This window comes from Danio rerio, chromosome 10, assembly GCF_052040795.2.
Source record: "Danio rerio strain M-AB ecotype USA chromosome 10, GRCz13ab, whole genome shotgun sequence".
Taxonomy (NCBI): domain Eukaryota; kingdom Metazoa; phylum Chordata; class Actinopteri; order Cypriniformes; family Danionidae; genus Danio; species Danio rerio.
The window spans coordinates 41,285,409-41,311,562 of NC_141030.1; the positions used below are offsets into that span (position 1 = coordinate 41,285,409).

The 26,154-nt window shown below is 36.8% G+C and overlaps 2 protein-coding genes across 17 annotated transcripts in view; both read left to right on the plus strand.

The window, feature by feature from the left end:
* The window catches only part of cuedc1a (CUE domain containing 1a), a 529,149-nt gene that overhangs the window by 433,657 nt on the left and 69,338 nt on the right, over positions 1-26,154 (plus strand). The window lies entirely within an intron of this gene.
* Positions 1-26,154, plus strand: part of msi2a (musashi RNA-binding protein 2a) — a 285,008-nt gene that overhangs the window by 55,836 nt on the left and 203,018 nt on the right. For all 16 annotated transcript variants that reach the window (XR_015500172.1, XR_015500169.1, XR_015500170.1 and 13 more), the window contains 1 exon segment: positions 17,659-17,751. Coding sequence is in view for 11 of the 16 variants with exons in the window: in XM_087268677.1 (XP_087124803.1) it covers positions 17,659-17,751 (93 nt within the window). In the remaining 5 variants the exon portion in view is untranslated.

Here is a 26,154-nt window from a genome sequence, read left to right on the forward strand (position 1 = left end):
GGACTTGCTGCTAAAAAAAATCAACATCTGTGATGTGGGATTGCTTTGCATACAGGAAGGCTTATGTATCGCAGAATCCAGCGTGTGGAAAGTGCGTTGCTTCCTTCAGCATTTTCAACACGCTTTATATTTGCGTGCCTTTTGTTGTTGTTAGGTGGCCAACCATTTTTTCAGAGGATGAAAAACTAACAAAACATTGCTGCAGCTCTGATACAAGTTTTATTTATGGAGAAAATTAAAGAGCACTGAACGTTTGGGCCTCCGGTGTTTGTCTGAGGTAATTAATCTAACTAAATGTGAATATTCCATACAAAGTATAAAGGTGAAGTATGAAGGTCAGTTCTTGTCACTAACTCACAGTGCTGCATTCTAAACAGTTACAATAAAAGTTTTTCTGAAAAGAGATGTTTTCAACTGAGTGTACCTGGAATACGTGAGCGCATCACCCTCAATATGCGCTTGCAAAGTGTTTTGTTACAGCTTTACTGGGTGAGTTATTTTTTTGGCTTATGTCTCTTTTAAAAACAGATTACAGGTCTTTGATAAAGATATTATTTTGCTTTGGAAATAGTTTTCAGATTTACTTTGTAAAACATCTGAAAACATGCTTTCATTCACCTATTTTTCTGTGTTTTTTGGAATAGTGCATAAAAAAAGTGCAAATATGTGCATACCCGAGTAGGATACATTTTTTAGCTGATAATAAAAAATGCTTAACATACAATGGAAACACACTAACTGGATGAATTTCAGCATGTGCATCAAAAATATAGGTCATGTGATGATAGAAATGGGACCGCAATAATGGACAAACCAGTGAACCAAACATGTTGTAAAACATCTGAAATGTTGTTTTGGTCATTCTAAAATGCCTTCGACAAAGTCCATTATTAAAATGGTTCAGTAAAGCTGTATAGGCAGCTTAGTTCAAACACAGCAGCCTGAGATTTTACTGCAAGTTATTGCACCAAATAAACATGATTGAACCATTTATATAGATGTAAATATAGATCAGAGCAATTTCTCCTGTAGTCCTGATTTATTCTTGACCAGTACATTAAGCATCTGTTCATTATGATGGCATTTGATGAGTGCTCAGTTGCTTGACTCTTGAGTGTTTAAAGGGTAATTTTCTTTTACAGTAGTGCTTTAAAACATCATAATTCCTTCTGAAAAGAACACTGTGCACAGATCTGTTTTTTTCTCTTTGTCTCTATAGTGACCCACAATTTTACAAGCCCACAGGCTCCATTTGGGAGGAAGTGTTTTTTTAATCGCCTCGCGGCCCTATAGGGTACAGGGAAGAGAGTATAGTGATGAGGGATGGAGAGGTCCCGCGCTTGCTTCCGTCGAGGTGTGTGACAGGACTGGCTTTATGTGCGGTACCTAAATCTTTAAGAGCTTACCAGCAGAGCGTTGCTGAGAAATGAGAGATCTGGGAGCAATTACTGAAGATCGAGAGAGAAGAGCAGAAACAGAGGAGAGATGAGGGGGAGAAACGAGTGAGTCAGTGAAAATGAGATGAAGAGATTTGGTTAGTCGGTGTGTGTGTGTGTGTGTGTCTGGATAACTCAGTGGTTCGGGCTCCCCAGAGGCTGACCAGATGCTGTGTTTCCTGCTTAGATGAACATCATCTTTTTTTGAGAAACTGAAAGAGAATGAAGTCAGCGCAACGACAGTTTTGGAGTGTTAAGTGCTGTTGCTGGATGGGTTTAGCAAAGCATACAGTTCACATACGAATTGGGCTGCATTATGGAGTGAAACTTTGTTCTTTAGTTTTTGTTAATTTCTATTGTTAAGTTTAAACAAGTTGTTTTCAATGGCAGGAACTCTCGTTCATCGGATAAAACTACATTGAGTTACTTGTTGATGATTCTGCTGCCAAAACGGTGTCAACGGAAGACAACTTCATTCATTTGTCTTCGGCTTAGTCTCTTATTGATCAGGGGTCGCCAAAGCAGAATGAACCACCAACTATTCTGGCATATGTTTTACACAGGAGATGCCCTTCCGGCGACAACCCATTACTGGGAAACACCTATACACACTCATTCACAAATACTTGTGCAATACGACCAATTTAGTTTACCCAATTCACCTATAGCGCATGTCTTTAGATTGTTGAGAAAACCGGAGCATCCAGACCAAACCCACGCCAACACGGAGAACTCCACACAGAAATACCAGCTGACCCAGCCAGGACCTAAACCAGCAACCCTCTTGTTGTGAAGCAGCTGTGCTAACCACTGAGCCACTGCCACCCTGTATGAATGTAAGAATGTTGAAATTCACATGATCACAAAAGGAGAAGGTGAATATTATGTAAAAAAGCCCTGTGATTTCTCCAAAGAGTCGCAGGATACAGTGGTAAAACTGTGATGGATTGTATGATATGAAATGTCACAGAATTTAGCATATTTGGATTAATACTGTAAATCAAAGTCAGTATTTAACTTTTTAAAATATAACATTTTAAAATTCCAGGCAAATTAATATACAATAAAATTAAATCCTGAAAAAATAAACCTGTGAAAAGAGAGATTTTGGGAGGAAATGAAGAAATATGGTTAAAGGAACCTAGCAAAATTTCTTTAGAGTACATATTGTCTATAGACTATTTCAATGTGGTCATGTCACTGGCCCATGAACATTTCCTGCTTAATTTTTTTTATAACTGTAATAAGAGGCAATTTAATAACTTTGTTAAAACAGCTATCATAACATTATTTATCAATTTATCATCTAAAATAGGAAATATGCTGGAACCATTGTTTTTGTTTACATTTCTCAAAATAGTCTATATAGCCATGACAAATTTTTGTATCTTTAATTTAGAAAACCAGTCATGGAACTGTAAAATGATCAAATATCAGTGACTGTCATAAAGAATGACAGGTGCTGCACCGGTGCTCTCAACTTCAAACATTTAGAAGCATCAGGAAAAATTTAGGAGCACCCACGCAAAATTAATAAGCACCTCCAAATTGTATGATAACAAATTAATTGTATTTAAAGGTAACATCAATCAGGACTAACAAAAACAAGAAACAACTGATATTTGCAAAATGTCTAATAATTAAAAAATGTTATTGATGACCATTTTATCTAGCTATAAAACATCCTACTGTACACTATGAAAAATAAACCTATGGTTTGCATCAAATAAATATAAAGCATTGCAGTGAGAAATTTTTTAAACTTTTTGTTTTTTAATGAATTTGTACACGCGCGCACTCAGGAAAATTGAACATTTTAAATGCTCAGTGTTGTTATGTGCTGATTTACATTTTTCTGTTTGTGGAAAAAGCAGGTGAGTCAGCCAACCCAGTATATGAGTGGGGCAGAGCAGGATTCTTGCGATGATACCATTCTTTGACATGAGCTGCCGTATCAGTTAAAACTTAGTCGAGCTTCTCTGGCAATGAAATATACAGTGTTAGATTTTAAATTTAGCTGCCATTTGCGTTGAATGTGCAATGAATAGAATTCATCAAGATTCAGGCCATTAAACATGATCCACTCCGAGACTTTCAGCACTATCCTAAAACATGCTCTAGACTGGTGGATCAACATTCACCACATGATCACTATCATCAGCGTCATTATTTGTAACTTTAAATGGGTTTTCAAACCTGTGTAGCCTACTTTTTATTTCATCTTCCTCAGACTTCAGCCGTTTGCATTTTCCGCAGTCATAAAAGCTCGCTGTCATCTGACAGTAGAAATCATTGAGTGATTGGCAGCTAAAATGAACCAATATAAGAACTACGTGGCAGGGAAGAGCGATTCAGCACGTTTTAGAAATAATCAAAACATGTCGCACTACAACCATGATATGCAGCCGCTCAAATGCTTCCCATTATATTACGAGGTCACATAGATTAAATTTCGACCATATGCGACCAAAATGGCATCTCAGCATCTACACTACATTGGTACCCCAACAATACCTCTTCGTGGATTTTAGCGACTAAATATATAGTAGGTAAGCATTAGCAATCATAGCACACAAGCTGCTGATGATGCGACAATAAAAGTGATTTGATATATGTATATAGTGATTACTAATAATTAGTGATTTAATAAATTCTGTGTAGTCATGTTTCCCTCAGTGCACAAGAAAATCAGGGTTGTTTCTTTGTTGATTTCATGTCATCTATAAAACAAAACGTTCTCTCATTTTCAGGCTTGTTCAGAACCCAGATGGTTGTTGTGTGGAATCATTTCTCTGTGATTCAGCGCTTGAGTTCTGGTGATCTGATCTGGCAGGTTGGGTGCGTCTGCTCATTGGCCCCTGTTTAAAAGCTGGCGGAGATGAGGTTACAGGAGTTGTGCGGGGTTACGCTGCAGGAGAGAGCTGAGCTGAACCCGGCAGCCGTGAAGGTGCTCAGGGCAGAGCTGCAGGATGGCAGTGCCAGCTTGGTGCCCAGTCATCTGTGAGTCTAGCGTCAGAGAAGCGATGGTGCCAGCCTGCTTTACACATCCCTAGCAAAAGCTCTCAAACTTTCTCTCTCTGTGGTCTCCAGCTGTGGTGACTCAGCGGGACAGAGGGTGCAGAGAGAGAGAGAGAGAGAGAGAGAGAGAGAGAGAGAGAGAGAGAGAGAACTGCAGTATTAAAGTGGAGGTCATTTTTGTTAAACTCTTAACATCTCCCAAGCGCAAATACCTAAATTCAGCCTGATGCTAGCAATTCATAATCAGGAGATTAGTATTCCGCAATTGCAACCAGAAACCCTTTTAAACTTTGCCCAAAGCTGTCTCTTTTTTATTATTATTATTATTATTTTTAGTTCTTTAGAATTCTTCATAATGTCAATATTTTGAGGTGGGTTTTTGTAATGTAATGACTGGTGGTTGGCGGTTGTAGTTTTTTAAATGGCCAGAACTGGTGTCTGGAGTGCAAAATGAAAATTTATATAAAGCTGGAGTTTTCCAGGTGCAGATTCCTTAATTTATCTTTCATTTTTTTTATCCCCTTTCCATAAGAAGACCTTCTGATCACCCAGGCTGCAATTATTTGATGAGGAATAAAGTAGAAATGGTTATATTGTGAAGCTTTATTACTATTTAAAATAACTGCTTTCTATTTTACAGTATTTTAAATAAAATCGTGTGATTAAGACTACGATGAATTTTCTTCCATTCTTTAGATCTTTCAGAAAATATTCAAATATTCGCTGATTTGCAAGAAACTTTTCTTATTAGTGCACACAAGTTACTTTTTTTGTAGTTATGTTGGAGGTGAATAAGCATAAATGTATGAAAGTTTTGTTTAAAAAAGATTTTATTTATTTATAGATTTATATATTTAGATTGGATGGATGTATGGCTGGATGAACAGATGGATGTACCGATGGATGAACTGTTGGATGGATGGATGGACAGACAAAGATGGATAGACGGATGGATGGCCAGATGAATTGACAAATGGATGGACAGACAGACGTTTGGATGGACAGATGAAGGCATGAGCAGATGGATAGACAAATAGATGGACAGACAGATGGTTGGGGTTGTGGGCGGATGGATGGAAGGACTGATGGATGGTTTGATTGGATAGTTGCATGGATGTTTTGATGGATTGTTTGACAGATGCCTGGACAGATGGATAGATGGATGGACGGATAGATAGATGAATGGAATGTTTGATGGATGGATAGTTGGATGGATGTTTTAATGGATGGTTGGACAGATGGATGATTGGACAGATGGTTGGATGCTTGGATGGACAGATGAATGGATGGATAGATGGACAGATGGATGGACAAATAGATGGATGGATGAATAGACAGATGGATGGACTGATGGATAGATGAGATGAATGGATGGTTTGGATGGATGGTTGCATGGATGTTTCAATGGATGGTTGGACAGATGGATGGGTGGATGGATGGTTGAACGGATGGTTGGATGTTTGGATGGACAGATGGATGGATAGACGGGCGGACAGATAGATTGACGGATGGATGGCCAGATGAATGGGTGGATAGTCAGATGGATTGGATAGATGGATAGACAGAAGGATAGATGGACAGACAGACGTTTGGATGGACAGATGAATGCATGAACAGATGGATAGACAAATAGACGGACGGACAGACAGACAGATGGTTGGGGTGATGGGCGAATGGATGAATGGATAGATAGTTGCGTGGATGTTTCGATGGATGGTTTTACAGATGCATGGACAGATAGAAAGATGGATGGATGGATAGATGGGTAGATGAATGGAATGTTTGATGGATGAATAGTTGGATGGATGTTTCAATGGATGGTTGGATAGATGCATGGACAGATGGATGGTTGGACAGATGGTTGGATGGACGGATGGATAGATAGATGGATGGACGGATGGATGGATGGATGGACGGACGGATGGATGGACGGATGGATAGATGGAACGAATTATTGATTTGGATGGATGGTTGCATGGATGTTTCAATGAATGGTTGGATGGATGGATGGTTGGATGGACGTACGAATAAATGGATAAATAATAGATGGATTGATGGATGAATAAATGTGTTTTGTAGTGGTTTAAATATCTTTAGTGCAGGTTTTGCTAAATTAAATGCATCCTAACTACATCAAAGTGTTCATTTCTTAAACAAATCTTAATAATCAAATGTAACCCAATATATGACCTACCGGCAGTGTTTGTATTGATCAAACACAACTATCAAGTCAATTAACTCAGGGTTATATACAGTGATATGGTCTGGTTCATTAAAGTGCTGTTGAAAGTTTGTGTTAACGGATGAAGTGTTGGGGGTTTCAAAAGTGTTTTCAAGATGGACTATTGAAGTACATGTTAATTGATCTCAGAAAAATGTCTCTTTCACTTATGTATTGAGAGAAGTTAAAGGGATAGTTTACCCAAAAATGAAATTTACCTCATCATTTGTTTATTGGAATACAAACACTGGCTCAGATACTTTCAATATGACTTTTGAGCGCAGGTTTGGTTTTCAACTTAAACACAGTTTGAGACGGGTCTAAAACAAATAAATCTCCTTTTATTCTTTATTTAATATTATTTCTGTCTAGGAGAAGAGCAATTAGAGGTATAAAATCTAATTTGGGACTTTTTCTATCTTATGAGTAGGTTTATTTTGCAAGACTGATCATGACAGACTTCTTACGCTCTCTCTTTTTCTGTCTGAGTACATTTTTAGTTAAGCTGGCGCTGATAACACAAGAATTATCTCTCTGTGACACCACTGACACACTCGCTGTTTCTATGTGGCATTTTCTGTGGATATTAATTTTGCTTATGAAGCTCAGCTAGTGCATCAATGTCACCGAGGTGTTCATAAATGTGAGTTGGTCTCTCCCTTTTTTTTTGTACAGCTGAAGGATGAATTTCACTGAGCTGTTTGTATCCTCTCTCTATTCATTCATAAAAACGGCTCGTATAAAAGCCTGTAAAGAAGCTGTAATGTAATTTACCAGCTTTTTAAAGAAAACAGCTAAAACATCTTATATGTTCTTACGTTTTAGACTGGAAGGATGTGTTGCATTGCATTGCACTAGTGCTTTAAAGTGTACATACACTCGCCAGCCACTTTATTAGGTATATCTTACTAGTACCAGGTCGAACCCTTTGCATTCCGAACTTTAATCCTTCGTGGCTTAGATTCAACATGGTACGGGGAATATTTCTCAGAGATATTTTTCCATATTGACATGATAGCATCACTCAGTTGCTGCAGATTTGTCAGCTGCACATTTATGATGCAAATCTCTGAATCCATCACATCCCAAAGGTGCTCTGTTGGATTGAGATCTGGTGACTGTCGAGCCATTTGAGTATAGTAAACTCATTGTCAAGTTAAAGAAACCAGTCTGAGATGATTCACACTTTATGACATGGTGCGTTATCCTTTTTCAGACCATTCTCTAAAAACTAGAGATGGTTGTGCTTGAAAATTCCAGTAGATCAGCAGTTTCTGAAATACTCAAACCAGCCCATTTAGCACCAACAACCATGCCACATCTAGAGTAACTTAAATCACCTTTTTTCCTCATTCTGATGCTCGGTTTGAACTGCAGCAGATTGCCTTGACCATGTCTACATGCTTAAATGCATCAAGTTGCTATCGTAATTGGCTGATTAGGAATTTGCCTAAAAGAGCAGTTGGACAGGTGTACATAATAAAGTGGCCGCTGACAAATTGCTTGTTAAACGTTATTTGGAAGATATCTGAAAAAGAAAAACTATTTAACATGAAAATTAAAAAGCCTTATAAATCAATCATCAAGAGCATATTTTTATTAGTATGTAATGATTGCTATTTTTTAGGTTTTGTCCATAGACCGTATTATTAACCTGACAAAAAAAGCAATGAAAGTCTATGTAATGTCCCCACTAAGATACAAAAACAAACCTACTTATGTGTGTGCGCACTGATCTGGTGTCAGGGGCAGGTGGACGTCTCACTCTGTAATCACCATTGGAAAAGTGCTGTAAGAGCTGATCGCTGATGGCCACGGCCACATTCTAATCACTCCCTTTTTGAAAATGAACAGAAGGCAGAAAGGCAGAGGGAGAAAGTGCTCTGATTGGGAACAGGATGAAGAAAAGCTCCTCACAGGAAAGAGGTCTCGGCTTGAACGGATCCCCTCTGGCTGAAGTGGACTTGTTTGAGAGAAGAAGCCAAAGTCAGACAACTGTAATCAGCTGTCCACAAATACTGTCATTCACTAAATCAGGGGCCATGGAGGATAAGAGTGTGTGTGAGTGTGGGAGAGAGGCTTTCATTCTTGTCATGGAGGAACGGTGTGTGTGTGTCTCAAAGAGGCTCTTCAGAGTGTATTTTCAGCTCTGGCTCCTCTGCAGAGCTCAGATGTTAAGCTCTCATTTTTAGTTTTTCTCCCTCATTTTTAATATCAAATAAATGCTGTGATATGAAATGTCATTGCAGAGGATAATGTGGCCAAATTGATACTTTTTTCTGTTCATTTTGAAGCTGTGGGATTGTTTCCAAATGATTTTAAGATGAACCCATTGCTAGTTCACGAGCTACCGCTGAGCAAAATGCTTAACTGCAGGTTGAGTGGGAGCACTTTCTTTGAAAGACGATAACTACAGTGAAAGATTGTGGATGGTGGCAGGGGGGACTCTGTGTTTTGAACTGATATAGCTTATTATTCTCCTTACTAAAATTCATTGCATTAGAAATTACAGTTGGTCATTGAGGGTGGCATGGTGGCTCAGTGGTTAGCACTGTCGCCTCTTAACACACTTAGTGTGTTTCCCAATACTGGGTTGTGGCTGGAAGGGCATCCGCTACGTAAAACCTGCTGGAATATTTGGTGGTTCATTCTGCTGTGGCGACCTCTAAAATAAAGACCAAGCCGAAGGAGAATCAGGGCCTACTCACACTATACCATCTGTACCGTGGCCAGGCCCATTTCCAGGTCGTTTGAGAAGTGTGAGTGCGCTGAATCGGGCTCAAGCATGGTTCACTTGGCCGGCCTGGCCTGTTTGGAAGAGGTGGGCCTGATCGCGGTTCACTTGGGCTTTGGCAAGGTACACTTGTGTGTGAGTGCAAAATGCGCTAAAGCCCAAAACTGAAAGCAAGAGGTGACTTTTAAGGGACTGTTTCATATGGATTTATTAATCATTCTTACTGTTCAATGAACACAAACTGCCGTAGTTTATTAAAGACGCAAACTCCTCACTGCACGACAGATGCGCACCTTCAGCAGACCTCCTCATTCCTGCAGCACGAGAGCTTTATGATTGTTTATGAGCGCCAAAAGAGGCGGATCTGTTTGGCAAAATATCTGACTGCATGTCACCGCATATCAAACGACTGAAACGATATAACTAGAGAAATCTCCTCTGTGCTGAGCGAGAGCGCTTCTCACTGAACAGAGCGCAGCATCGATGACGTAAGCGTGCCGAGGCCCCATTGTATGTGGGTGCGGGCCGTCGGGGGAGACGGGAGGGGGGACAAGCGTGCTTTGGCCCGGTTCGAGGCAACTGTACATAGTGTGAGTACGGCCTTAATGAATAAATGAGTTGGTCATTGTTGAGCACACTGATGCCTCATTCCCACTAAGCAATACGGTACTGTAGTGCTTTCCGCATCTGGTGTGAAAGCTAAATCAGACCTACTAGTACCGGGTTGGACCCCCTTTTGCCTTGAGAACTGCCTTTATCCTTCGTGGCATCAGCTACGTGAAGCATGCTGGAACAGTTGATGGTTCATTCTGCTGTGGCAACATCTGAAATAAAGACTAAGCCAAAGGAAAGTTAATGACTGCATGAGTTGATCAATACTCATTTCACACAATGATACCGGGAAATATCCGAAAAATTTCTGAGAAAAATTTCTGTGGGTGAGAGGACCAAGATAATGTTTTTAATTAAGTAAGTTTTTTTTGTTCAGACTGATTTATTTTTTGGTGGATAACTGAAAAAAAAAATAAATAAATAAAACTTACATAAAAAAAACAAACAAACAAAAAACTTCACACATTTCTCTAAATTATTATAAAAAATGAAACAATAGAATATAAACTTTCTAATAAATACATATCTGGTCTATTTTAATGGCTGTAATAGTATGGTTGAAAAAAATGGGCTTTGAGTCAGACTCAAAAAAAATTTTTGATGAGCTGTTGGACAAGGGCAGTTCTATAGCCTGTGTCTCGGGCCAGGGCAGGGCAGGGCTAGGGCTTAGATTTAAGGCCCATGCAGGGCTCTAGAGTTTCCTGTAATTTTGAGTGTTTCATTTTTGATTAGTTGACTTTAACTGCAGTTTGGCACGTTCACTTTCATTCAGGAACATTTTATGCATGCCCCCGATGACAAATGAGATATTTGATGCGAGTATGAACTGCTGAAAGTGTGTCGTTTTAATGGAAATTGATACCAGACGCTGTATGGGGGAAAAACCTCAGCATTTCACGATGCAGGTGTTTGTACCTACTGAATCAGTAAATGACCACAGAGAATAGTGTCAAACAGCCGTGTATGTGTAGACTATCCAATCGCAAAATGCTGTGAAAATCCTACACCACGGTAATAGTTTGATTGAGGTGTTTACACAATGTGACTAATATCGGCATACTCCATGTCTTGCATTTCTGTTTAGTTCGATCATGACCTTAATTAAATTAAATTGATCACAAATTATGAGTCAGCTTTTAAGGAAAATACACACACAGATTAGTAAAAATGTGGAAATGTGTATTTGTAAAACTATAAATGGCTTGAAAATAACATTTTACAAACTTAAATATTTGCATTAATGTAAACTTGTTTTCGTATACCTTCATATACTCTTGTCTTAATCATTTTAAAATCGTATTATTGGTGTCCATGTAAATGTACTCAATGTACTACAAAATTGTAATAGTTTGTGATGTTTACATGTCTGTACTGCACTTCTATAATTTCACTAATATTGCCATACTCCACGTGCCTTAATTCCATTTCTGTTTAGTTCGATTATGACTTTAGTTGGATTAAGGTAACCACAATCACAGTTTACATGATATACTCTTATCTAGAGTATCATCTTAATTTTATTAAAGTCTGAGAGTTGGTGAGCATTTAAACACACACATTCTTCACACTGTAGTACCCTAAAGTTTGTTTTGCACTTAACACCGTGCTTTAGGATGCTGATATGATCAGTAAAAATCTGCCTACTAAAAAGACAGTTTCATTTGAGTCTGTTCTGTTCAATTCTGTTTGACGCTCTTGAAGAGAAAGTTGTCCTTGAGACGCAGCCGTGACCCTGCCAGAGATATCACACACTCTGCTGCAGAGCGAGAGGAGAGACTCTGTCCTTGTGGGAACCGGAGGGAGGTCATTCATTGTCCAAGTGTGTGTCCTCGCTCATGCTGTCGGACTTTGCGTCAATGCTTCGGCTCTAAAACACCAGCAGGTGTGCGAGCAGATCGGTGGGAAACTTACTCGTCTCCTGCTTTTCTCCAGCTCCTCCCTGGAGCCCGTCGTCTGTGTTACTGCCTATTCCAACCGAGCTGGGAATACATCTTCATAACTCCCGTCTCATTTCAATAAGCGACAGAAGCAGAATCCGCACAAATAATGAGCAACGACCTCATATTAACACAATCCTCTTCATATATGTCCCCGAGAGAAGTGCTGCCTGGCAGGCCGCGGACTGTGTTGCCAGCGTTGTGCATTTTCACTCTGAATAATGCAAGTTGTGTATCATGCGAGCTTACTTTATTCCTGTATCACTGTCTTTTTACCGTGCTGTCTGTCTCTCTCTTCTCCAGGAGGATTTAGGCAGTCGCGTCGAGTTGTCACCACGGAGAAAGCAGGAGAGAAAGTAATTGCGTTGTTGCAGTGCTTGTAGAAATCCCATCAGCCCTGTGGGCAGGCCTGTCACAGAGCATAAAGAGCCGGCTAAAAACTTAAGCATCTCCAGACAGGGCAGCAGGCAGGGAAACGCCTCTCGCAGAGCCGAGGTGTCACGGTAAAGAGATGAAACCGCTAGCGGTCGCGCAGGAACAGGGTTTCCATTAGCCAGATCTGTGCTGATAAGAACAGGGATGCTGGTAAATATCCAGGCCGAGTGACCCTGATAACCCCAGAAAGCCTGTCGGGTGGATGTGCTGTTGTCTTAGGCTCTGATCTCCGGCCACTGGATTGATTTGCATCAAGAATGCGTGTCAAATATAAGCTCCCGGTGCTCATGCAAATACACAGGTTGATAGACAAACACATCTGTGCATTGTGAATTATCTTCACTCTTGATTGGTGTGTGTGTTGGTTGGTGGGTACACAATCACAGAAGGATACACTTTTTTTTTTTAATTTAAAAAAAAAATTTAGTATGTATGATTTGGGATAATTGTCTTATTGTGATTATTGAGGTCGATATTGTGATATTCAATTACATTTATAAATGATATCTTGAGTCAGCTTGATGGGTTTTTAAGGAAAATGCGCGCACAGATCAGTAAAAATGCAGAAATCTGTATTTGTAAAACTAGAAATGGTTTCAAAATAATGTTTTAGCAATATTTTATATGTAGAGCTTTGTATTGTTTTTTAATATATACTTATTTTTGTATTTTTGTCTTGTTCTGGTAAAGAATTTGCTTAAACATGATGTTTTCTCTGCCTAAACACAATTATGATTAATATATATTGTAGTTTTTTTTTCTTATGTAGCAAACAGTAATGGCTTAATGGGGAAAAAAAAAGTTTAACTTGACTTAAATCATATTTTAAGCCGTTTAACTGATTGCATTGGTCATTTAAACTTTAATAAATAGAGATGTGGTCTCAAGCGCAGGAAAACTGCTTCACTTCTGTTGCTGAGAGGAGAGACCGCTGTTTAGGTGAAGAGCAGCAGCTCAAACGCTCTCTGTCAGGATTTCATGCAACAAGCTGCCTGTGTCACAGACAGGAATCCTTTATAAAACAAATCTGTTCATGCATCGTGAGAAAAGGGCCACTTAAAGACTGAATTGGGCATTTAGGTGGAGATCATTTGACGGTTATGAAGTTTGTGTGGAGCACCCGTGGTTGTAAATCGCGATCAGCCACTTAACACTGTGGAAGAAGTTAAGCATCAGCTATGACTGAGCGTGCATGCCTTCATGACAACCGCACATCGCTGCTGGGCCCAAGGACTAATCCGGTTATATAGATGTTTGTTTGTTTTGTTAGCAGCACAGAAACCAAAAAAAAAACTGTCCTCAGAAATTATGTTATTATTTATTTAATATGATCCCAACATTGTCTCGTCGTGTAACCGCACAGTTGCTTACATTGTGATTGCGATACAATTATTCATGCAGCACTATATTTTAGTATTCAGAGTTAGGTCTGCACAATATTAGAAAAATCTGACATTGCGGTATTTCCCTTTTTCTGATATATGTATATATACACAATTTGACCAGGTGACTTGAAAACTGTTTGAAAATGTATTAATTTAGATTGATTGGGATAATTCTGCAGAGCAATGACAAATCATGCAATAAAGCAAATCACAATGGTGTTTTATGGCTTTTGGGGCAGTCAAGTTGTATTTGGGGAGAACATTTTAATAATCAGACCTAAATAATACAGCAAATGTCTTTACTGTATAAATAAAAAAATCTTTATCAAAGTTATAAGCTAAAGTGTCTTGTGCCTGAATACTTTGAACTCTGTCAGGCCTTAAAAACAAGTGCAAATGAAAAACTTTCACTTCATTATGGTTCAACTCCGCAATAACTACACAGTGCTCCTATGTTCTGAACTTTTTCTTCTGGTCAACTGTAATCATAGCTCAAGATTGCAGATCCTGCGATGTGACTATTGTATATGTGCACATTGCGATATCAATGCTGAAACGATATACAGTATTGTGCAGCTCTATTTAGAAGTTTAGTGGTCTCTTTTTCAGACAGTTTCTGGATGTGTGTAACATGTAAATCAGTAGGGTACTGTGACTTCTGCAAAATGGAAAACAATGATGGAATCGCAGTGTCCATTCATAAAAATGTAATTTATATAAGGCGGGATGTGACAGAATTTAGCACATTTTTTACATGAATAAATAGTAGTGCTGTACACTTGAAATACAAGCAACTGTGAATATTAAACAAAAAAGACCATTCAAATATGAGGTTTGTATATCAGTGCATTTGTAAGAATGAATAATGTAGTTTTGTTTACTGAAGCGCACTGTACACTCTCCATTTGTACATTTGTTCAAACGTTCTTTTACGGTGTCCTTCCAGAGTAACAATTTACCTAATAAGTGATATTTACTAATGGCACATACTTACTATATGGTTAGGGTTTGAAGATGAGTTATTTAGGGTTAGTTGCATATAATTATACATAATTAATTGTAATTATTATAGTAAGTACACAGAAGCAATGTGTAACAATGCAGATGTGCACAATAATACCCGCAGACCCACGTACATTTCAGGACACACAATGCAGGCCACACAATCTAGGCAGGGGCGAACCATACATGGTTACGACAGATTTTAATGTTATTAATGTCTTCTTGGACCTTGTCATCATATATATATATATATATATATATATATATATATATATATATATATATATATATATATATATATATATATATATATATATATATATATATATATATTATAATTAATAAATACTGTACACAATAGACAAATGTATACTATTTCACAAATATGGCGATCAAGACGGGCGACTAAAATATGACAGAAGTAAGATCCTGAATTAGTTTATTGCAGTCAATCATACAATTAGATGGTCTGTTATGTTGTCTTTGTGTATGTGGATACTTGAATAAAATCATAAGTGTTTTAATTAATTATTTTTATTAACTAATTTGAATAGCAAAACTGCACAGATGTTAAAACCATCGTTACAATATAATAATGAAGCAATTATTGTAATGGGAAACCCTAAACTGTTCACAGTCTAATGGATGCCAATCGTAGCATGGACGGTCTAGATCAGTGTCCTCAACCACCGTTCATGGATAAATTTATACCGGGCCACTCAAGAAATCATTAATTATTTCCATTTTATTTATTATCTGAGTCTGAATTATCTTTTATTTTGAAAAATCTTTTATTTTGAAAAATGACTATTCTCTCGCTTACATTTTGGTGACTTGAGCGTCCAAATTTAACCCACAAGCAGCAAAATAAGCAAGAAACAGTCGCATTTTGAACATTACTTTGCAAAGAGGAAAGAACCCACCAACTGCCAAGACATGGATTGTCAACCCTTTTGTCAACAAATCAGGTGAATCCAGCATGTCTGTCCAAGAAGATCAAGAGTCGCATAACAAGAGCTGACCGTTCAGCATCATACTTTGTATGGAACATACACATTTAGGTAGATTAATTATCACATATAAACATAGAACACTCAAACACTGCAGTGCTTTGTAATTTTCTCCTTGAATAAAACTTGTATCAGACTGACAGCAACGTGACGGTACAATTAAGTGTTGACTGGTCTATGATGATGAAAAGGTTGGGGACCATTGGTCTAGATCCCCATGTGAAATATAGTAGGTGACGAGAGCGCTCCTAAGGAGTTAGTCGCCGCTAAACAAGAAAAGATAGAAGATGATCCATCAATAACCATCTATGGTTCACCCTTGCCTTGATTGTGTGGCCTGAAACGTGTGTGGGTCTGCAGCTGGATATATCTCTGTGCATCCTTTTTTTTTAGTGCATCATTTGCAAAAAAATATTTTTTATTGTCCATGCACAAGTAATAAGTGTCAGCTTTTAAATATTTAATATGTATGACAAAAATAGACTATTTATACATTAGATATAGATTATTTAATTGTATTTAAACTGACTTAAAAAAAAAAAAAGCGACTAGTACTAGTATTTACAGTGCATCCGGATAGTATTCATATCGCTTCACTTTTTCCACATCATTTTAAGTTACAGCCTTATTCCAAAATAAATTAAATGAATTATTTCTTTAAAATTCTACACACAATACTCCATAATGACAAAGTGGGAAAAAAAAAAAAAAAAAAAAAAAAATATATATATATATATATATATATATATACACCATAATATTCAATCAAGTAATTTGTGAGGTTGGTGAATCAAAGGGGCTTGTAATGGTTTCTCGATGTATGGTAAAGCGAGAAAAACCTCCAAAATATGACTCTAGTGTTAATTGTGAATAAATAAAGAAGTTCAACTAACTCCAGCTTTTTTTTACACAATTTTTATTCGGCAATACACTTACTTAAAAGGGAATACATTTAAATTCTCCGTTTCTCTCTCTCCCTCTCTGTGCACTTTAGCTCTTTCTCCTGTCGTCTCTCCTTGTGCGCTGTAGAAATCTTTTGTATTTACTCTGCTGGGGAATTAATCAAGGTTTTAATGGCCCCCTCCTTCCCTCTGTCCCTTAATTGAGTTTTGAGGGGAAAAGGAAGGATTTTTTCCCTCTGTTATTGTTTTTAAGTGCGACTGGAGCTGAAAAGCATCTGGACGTGTGTCAGAGCTGAAGTAAACATGTCAGGGGTTTAACTGAATGGAAGGCTGCACTAATGGTGCCAAACACGTGTGTGGCATCAGTAAAAAATGTTTTTTAACAGCATTATTAGCTGTGAAATCAGCCTGGAATCACCATGCTTTCATTTAAAGCGTCCTTTTAGAGTGTGTTTACAGATAGACATGATCTTAAAACGCAAGCGTCAAACCTTTGACCTCTGCTTAAAGTATGAAACTTCATCTATCTTTAATGAGCAGAAGCATTGAATAGATCTGTTGGTGTGAGTTATTATATAATATGTATTTGTTTGCTGTCTGGCTTATTTATTTGAATGTTGGCACATTATATTCTGATGAATAGTCGTTCTGGAAACACTGATACACAGTTCTTTTCTCACTGTGTATGTTTATCTTTCTCGTTCCCACCATCTGTCTGCTAAAATTGTTTGCTCTCTTTCTTAATGTAAATCTTAATGTTTGCTGCTAAAGCCTGAGCAAATTAATGATTCATCTCTTTCTCCTCCTCTTTTTTTGTCAATATTGATAAAGAAAAAATCTTTATGCAGATTATTTAATGACACAGTATATTTAATGAAACTAATGAAGACAATAATCCAGACAGATGTCTCTGTAATCTAGGCTTTCACATGCTTTGCTCATGTTTGTTTCTCTCTTTCTCATCAGATGGTCACAAGAACAAAGAAAATCTTTGTGGGTGGATTATCAGCGAGCACAGTGGTCGAAGATGTGAAGCAGTATTTTGAACAGTTCGGAAAGGTAAGGACCAGAACGTTGCTCCCTAACGGAGATTCTTATGATTTTTCACACACAGACAAACACAGACTGGTTTCTGTCTGCTGCGGATGCGTTTGTTCCAGTGCAGCGCTGAAAATGAGGGCACAGGTGTATGAAGGCGGTGTGGTTGATTCAGGAAACTGTTGTTGCTGTGTTCAGTCATGTTGAAACGTACAAGCTGTAGATTGAATTATTTATATCCAAAAATATACTGCCAAGAAGTTGACATTGATTATGAGGCACGGCTGAAATGAGTGGGTTGGGATTTGAGGGTGTGTCTTATACTGGAGGCGGGCCTTAAATTAGTAAGTGTAGTTTAAATAGTTTTAAGTGTTGTTAATTTTGGAGATGGGGTTTGCGTCTCTGAGTTGAGATTGTGTGTGTGTGTGGCTAATGTTGGGAGTGGAGATTAAATATTTGGGGTGGAATTTGTAGGCCTGACACCATATCTATTTTTGTTTGGCGATATTATTGCACCAAAATGTATTGAATACATTATACATAATACATATACATTAATATAAATGATAAGACCATATTATGCTGCTCATTATATAATGCCAGAAGGACAATACAATAGCATCATAATGCAAGCACTCTCTTTCAAAGAACACATGTTTTTCTTAAAAATATTTACTTTATTGATAGACATTTTAACAATTTATTAATTAGACATTAAAATCAGAATGTGAAAGCGTATATCCTAAACAAATAAATAAAAAATGTTAACATAAAAGTGCAAGGTAAAAAGTAACAGAGGCTGCGATATCTGCTACCAGATCTATTTTCAGTTGTCAGACACCTAGTAATTTATATTAAATACTAGGGATGCTACAACGAATCGAATAAAATTGATTATTAAAAGCATTCTCAACGAGTTTCATAATTGATTCGTCATGTTGCGCGACGCGGAGTTTGATTATTTAAAAAAACTTTAGTCTGCCAGTGCCTTGCGCACTGATGCCAGCAGAGGCACCTCTTAGACAGGACAGAGCAAAAAAATGAGCGGTGATAACTTTAGAGGAAAGGTACATGGTGAAGGCAGAGAAATCTGTGCCACCTCAGTCATCCGAGGTGTGGGAGTACCCAAAATAAACAAAAGCAGCATGACATGAAAAATTCAAACTAAGCTTAGAAGCGTTGTCTGGTGCTGAGCCAGAGAAAGACGTGTTGCATTATCACAATTATGCGGTGTTTTTAACCCAATGCTTATTTTATGAGTTAGACATGTAACTACACACAAGTACTAGGAAAACAATACATTTAGAGTTTGTAAAACACACAAGATAGTGTATGGAAGTCAAACAATCCTTTCAAATATAATTTGCAGATGTGTTTTATTTATATCAGGTACACATAGAGTAGTGAAAGTAACTATAAAGTTAAATCTATTCTTCACCCAGCTGGCCAGCCACTTTCTTGCATGCATTTTGGGATTAACTAATGAATTTACATGCTGATTCCTACATGTTCTGCTTTTATAAATGAGACATGTGCGCGGCCACAAGTAAACATGGTGATGCCCATCTCACGTTATAGATCACGATCAAGATCATTTATACATCTTTGAAACAACAAAAACAAACACTTACACATTTTTGTAAACTGGACATCAGGTAGTTTGATAACATGAGCAAGTGTGTGAATATTTTGTTACAAAACTCACTCCCGGTTTTTAAACTCAGCGGTGGTAGAGTTACTTTGCATTGCAAGACTAAAGACACATTTTTATTCACTTGCCTTTTGTGGATCATTCATTTTTCCATCTGTTGTCATGTATAACTGCACTGCAAAAAAGCTTTTCTTACTTGGTAATTTCGTCTCGTTTCTGGTCCGAATATCTAAAAAAAAAAAAAAAAAAACCTTAAATCAAGACTAGACTAGAAAAATGGCATGAGAAAATGAAGTGATGCTTAAATTGAGATTAAATCTAATGAAGATTACTTTTCTTACCTCATCAGCAAATAATTTTTGCTTGTTTGAGGCAAACAATCACTTAATTATTATTATTATTATTATTTTTCAAAAAACAAGACATATTATGCTATTTCATGTGTCTAGTATGTATTTTGATATAATTTTATAAAAAATATTTGGATTGAAAACAGGACAAAACTACCAAGTAAGTTTTTTTTATTTATTTATTTATTTTTTATTATTATAACAACTCAGGGATGTTTAAGGATAACATGTTTGGGAACTTTCTAAAGATTTTATTTCTGTTTTTAAATCAAGGGTTGGAAATGAATGCTTTTTTCTTTTTTCTTAAAAAAAAAAAATTGGATTCATTGATTAATCGAAAAAATATTCGACAGATTAATAATTTTTTAAAATAATCGTTAGTTGCAGCCATAGTAAATATTATAGTGTTTTTATTTTAAACTATACTGACACTGACACCTCATGTTTCACTATCAGCTAGAGTTGTTTTTTATGTATGGCTGATCTATATTTCGGATCACAAAACATGATTGAGGTTATGTCCATGTGTTGTGCAATGAGTCCATACAGTATATTGATGACTGTGACAGGCCTAGGCATTTTAGTGTGTGGCTTATGCAGATGCAGTGATGCATAACAATCAAACACCAAATGTTTAAAGTTTGACTGTGGGTCTAAGGTTGAGGGTGGTGCTGTAGTGTGGGTGGAGTTTTAGATGGTGAGGCTTACTGAGTGTTTAAGTGGTTGAGCTGAAACAAGGGTGGGAATGTTTGGCTTATGGTGTGGTGCGGATAGAATTTGTGTGAGTTTGATTGTAAGGCTAATGCTGGAGGTGGATTTTAAATTAGATTTGTGCGCAAACCTGGAATATTGCATAAAGAAAATTAGCAAATAAGGCACTAGTTGCATCAAAAGAGCAAATAATGCTTACTTCCTGAAAAACTGGTGACAGATGTCAAATAGAAAAATGGAAGTAATTGCTGCAGTAGGAGATGCTACTGTGAGCTATTTTTATCATCACATGATCACACATTTTCTATCAACACATTTTATGTTTATTCAGTAAATATGTTTCCATTTTAGTTTATGGACTTCAGATAAAAAGTTTACTCTGCTCGTATTTCGCATATGTTTTAATGCACATTTTCAAAATATTTGAGCCTCTTGTGTTTTTATGCAATTATTTCAAAATGTACATAAAAATATGTGGATGGAGACACGGCTAATGAGATTAGCCAGGCACAAGGGAGGAGCTAAAAATGGAACTGTTAAGTCGGACATTTCAGAGCTTTCATAGCTTGCTGCAGTCACATGGCGTTATCAAGGATGACCACATTATATAAAGACTGACATTTGAGGTATTCCGTTTTTTCTACCTGGGTTATGCAGCAGGATAAAGTAGAGGGTTTGTAGGGAAAATATCCAAAATAAAGAGATGTACGCAATGTATGATTCAAAATCATAAATCTCAATAAATTGAACATTTTAACTCGATAAAGATTAATGAACGATTATTCAATTTTTTTGCCCTCATAGTTCACTGACAGGTTTGTTACAGTAAATATGCTTGCACATTACAAGTGAGAGATTTCTGATTAAGGTGCATTACTTGATTTTAAAGTAACTGAAGGAAACACACACTACCCACTATCTATGATTATTTGCTGATAATCAATGTTGAACAACTGAAATTAAAACACACATTGCCTAAAACCAAACAGTCACATTTTTTTTTTTAACAAAAAAGATAAAACACAAATTAATGTATTTAGAAATATCTGGGCCAAATGTACTGAATATGTAAGGTTAATCTATCCAGACGTACTTTCTAATTTAATTATCACCCTTCTCTCACAGTCTCCTCTTCAGACTTAGAACAAAGATTTATTATTATTAAATATGCAGTTTGACTAATAGTTGTGTGTTTAAACCTCTCTGAATTGTGTAAATTTTGTTATTGATGTTGTTCATATTTTTTCATTGTTATTGTTATTATTTACTTTGTTTAATTTTTTGTTGTGTTTTGCTACTTTCTATATTATATAAAAAAGTGAAATAATTGGCAGTGTAAATGTATGCCTTTTTAAGCTGAAATATTGTATTGATTATGCTGCTATGCTAAATAAAAGGTTATAAATAATTAAATAATGAAAAAAATTAACTTACATTTTTGGAAACAATGTAAATTATTTTAAATGTTTTTCGTATTAAAAACAGAAAATAACGTCTAAATAAAAGACCTCTTTTAGATCCTGTAAATAATATTTTAAGCAGTGGATTTCTTGAATCTTCTGTAAACGGTTATTTTAATGTAAATAATAATATTGATGTAATATATTAATGTAATGGAAAATAGGCCGTCTCAAGGCATCTCTGCTCTACATTGATGTTGATTGGAAGCTGCTCTAAAGTTAAGCTCAAGAATAGGTCCATCATCCTACTTAACCAGATCAGTGGTCGCAGAAGCATAAATGAGCATTAGCTGAGCCAGCGGACGTGCAACAACTTTATGAATAAATTACACACAAACCAAATTTTCCAACTGGAGCTCCTCCATGGGACATCACATTCGTAAACCCCCAATAAAACACTTACTCCAACAGGTTTGTGCCTCCACACTCGTCACCATTATCAAGCTGACCAATCATGGGTATGTGACTGGATGAAGGCTGTGCCAGACCATATGCATGTGGTCAATGCAGCAGTATAAACAGAGGGGGGTCATTTGACTTCACACGCGGTACGTAAAGTAACGTAAAAAATCGACCTAGAAAAATTAAATCAATTATAGGTTCTGAATGTCGATTTCATTTAATTTTCGATTAATCACCCAGCCCTAACGCCTAGGGTTGGGATTTGGTTACTTAAAGCTGAAAGTGAAGTTTGAATGTGCAGATAATTTGTGGGTGGAGTTTGAGCTGAGAGTGGGAGGGGTTTGAACCATGGGTGTGTGAAATAAGTCTGTATTTTTACATGGATGTTGTTGCCGCAGGAATTTTCAACTCCGACTGAAAGACTGCAGGTTGTTACTATTATCTGTCTGCTTGCATAAATAAGAATGAATTGGAGAGTAAATATTCACCCCGACGGCTGCAATCATCATGGCTGAGCAGGACTTGATTGACTTGATTACATGAGACAAGCTTTTTTAGCTTCTCGTGGCTCTCCTTAGCTTCTCGTGAAGGACTTTAAGAGCAAAAACAAATCAGTGTGATTGAACATGTCATTTGAAATCAGAGCTGCTTCTCTCAGCTTTACCTTTCTTTTTCAAGCTCTCTCTTTTTCTCACAGACTGGATTCAGGCTCTCTTTCACAGGTGGATTTGTATGTTTATTAAATAAACTGGTCATTCCATTATCTCTGTGTGTATTTCTGTGATGCACCAAGACTCCTTCAGATGACAACCCAGCGCTTTAGACTTTAGAGAGAGAGTCAGACAGCGGTCAGGCCATTCACATGTCTGGAATGGACATGTTTGGAATTTCTTAGTGAACTTAAATGCCACCGTGTGTGTGTGTGTGTGTGTGTGTTAACGCTCAGTTCTCTCCAGATTAATGCGGTTTATGTTCTTTTGTGATTATGCAGAGTCAGTATGTTTCTAATTTTTGTTTTCAATAGCTGTGTCGGTTGGTTTAAAACTGAAAGAAGGAAACAGGTGGGGATTTCAGTTTTTTTACCTCAAGAAAACACCAGACATTTCATTGGTTAAACAAATTACACCAAGGTGAGCAACAGTTCAAAGTTTGGACTTTTGCCTCTCTTTCATTCACATCAAATGGAATCTAGTAGGGCTAGGCAATACAGCAAAAAAGAATATCACGGTATAATGTTTCATATCATTCGGTATCGATAATTATTGACTATTTTTTTACTATCCATTTAGGAATATTATAATTTTTTACTTATTTAACCACTTTATTTAAATTTACCAACATAGTGCAAATAGTTTTGATTGTCAAACACCAAAACAATGAAGTATCCAGTTTCTTATGTCTTATAATAATATGTACTAATATGTGATAAAATAAACATAAGTGTAAAAGAGACTATTAAACTTAATAAAATCTTACATAGTGTATGCAATGTAACGTGTTAACGCTGAACAATCAAAGCAAACCTTAAGGTAGATAAACATCTGTAAGCTGTCAATAATATACAGTAAACCTCAAACTCTGTCCACAAAACCAATTAAGAGAATTAAATCTGAGCTTTCTAGTAAAGGAACTAACCATCATTATTCAAATACATACTGCAACATCACAAATTTAGACGTAGGCTGCTCGATTATGGGAAAAATCATAATCACGATAATTTTGGTCATAATTGTAATCACGATTATTCAAAAACGATTATCAGTTAAAGTCAAAATTATTCGCCCTCCTGTGAATTTTTAATTTTTTTAATAAATATTTACCAAATGATGTTTAACAGCAAGGAATTATTTCACAGTATTTCCTATAATGTTTTTTCGTCTGGATAAAGGCTTATTTGTTTTATTTTGGCTATAATAAAAGCAGTATTAAATGTTTTAAAACCTATTTTAAGATCAATAATATTAAACTCATTAAGCAATATAATTTTGATTGTCTGCAGAAGAAACTACTGTTATACAATGACTTGCCTAATTAGACTAATTAAGCCTTTAAATCACACTTTAATCTGAATGCTTGCATTTTGAAAAATATGTACCGTAGTAAAATATTATGTACTGTCATCATGGCAAAGATTAAAGAAATGAGTTATTAGTAGGGATGTAACGGTATCAGAATTTCACGGTACGGTAATACCTCGGTATGAATGTCACGGTACGGTATTTATTGAATCATTTACAGGAAAAAACAAAACTTATGAAAATACTCTAAAAAAGTGCCAAAAGTGTCAATGACATACAAATTAGCCATCTATCTGTAAGCTTTGAAACAGGAACTTCAATTTTAATAACAAAAAATTATTAAACCATGTAAAAAAATAAAGTTTCAATTTAGTATTGTTGAAAACTCCTCACATTCAACATTTAATCACACTCAGCCCATCTACCCAGATGAGAGCTCTGCTAGTCGGACTTCTCATCAAGAATCTCCCGCTGGATCTAATCTCACTATATTTATTAAACGGGATATTTCATTTATCTTGTTGTCTTTATCTAACGACATATTCCCTGACTTTGGGCATTGGAATCTATTACTTGTTCTCAGGTAACGTGTTTTGGCTGAGCGCAAAGATAAGTTAATGATTAATGTAACCACGTACATTCTGTATATTGACTGATCGCTTGCCTTTATTTCCTATAATGTATAAACTTATTGTATGTTACACTTTTAAAATGGCCATTATCGATTATTAAAACTGATACTCAGCAAAAGAGAGGCTGTGTTTCGTATTTTCACTGAAATTGAAAGGAGGCAGTTGTTATCTGCTCCGTTTTGTTATAAATATCCACACAGTGAAGATGACGCTCATCTTATGCAGCACGGCGCCTCAACATGTCTGCTGTCTAAGTTGCTAATATTAAAATGAAAAGTCGGCGGCTGTCGGCGGCGCCTGGCGACGGCTCAGGACGCAGTTCATTTTTCAGCCGCGCCACAGAGCGCCATCTGATTAGTTTCATGTTAAATATCATTCGAATGTGCGCGTCTGGTGTGCGATACTTTAATCTGTCATGTACGCGCCGTGTCGCGGCGCCGAGCGGCGCTTCTGGTGTGCGACCTGCTTTAGAGTTTTCCAGCTCTTTTCATCCCCGCTTCTAGCAGCACACTCCATTTCCGCATTACTGGATCTGTAGCAACAACAGACCGCAAGGGATGATGGTCAAGCATGGGCTGATGGCAATTGTAGTTTTCGTTACCTCCCGTTCGCTTCATTCGCCTGAGCAAATTTTCTCAGAAGACCTATAGTTTTACCGAGTCATGCGACTTCGGTAATATCGAAAAAAATTAATATTGCGGTATGACGGTATTTACAATACCGTTACATCCCTAGTTATTAGAAATGAGTTATTAAAGCTATTATGTTTAGAAATGGGTTCTTTCCATAAAAAAAAATCTTCTTTCCATAGAACAGAAATTAGGGGGAAAAGGATCGCTAATAATTCAGGAGGGCTGATAATTCTGACATCAACTGTGTATATATACAGTTATTTACCTCCCTTTCAAAAAGAAAAGTGAAATAAATACAATAGAAAAAAATATGAAACAAAAAGGCTGCAAAAGTCCTTAAGTCAAGAGCAGTGAGGGAATTTCTCTTTTTGTTGTTTGTAATGATAAAAGCAGTCGGCAGCAGGAATATTGTTTATTGGTTCTGATGAATGTTTTCTGTTCCCACTAGTTATATGTTCCTAAAAAGTCAATAAAAACTAAGTTTAAAAAAAGTTTTAATTTACTAACATTACTAAGGCAAATAAATAAATATTCCTAAATGACTGTAGAAAATATTCAATAGTTATTG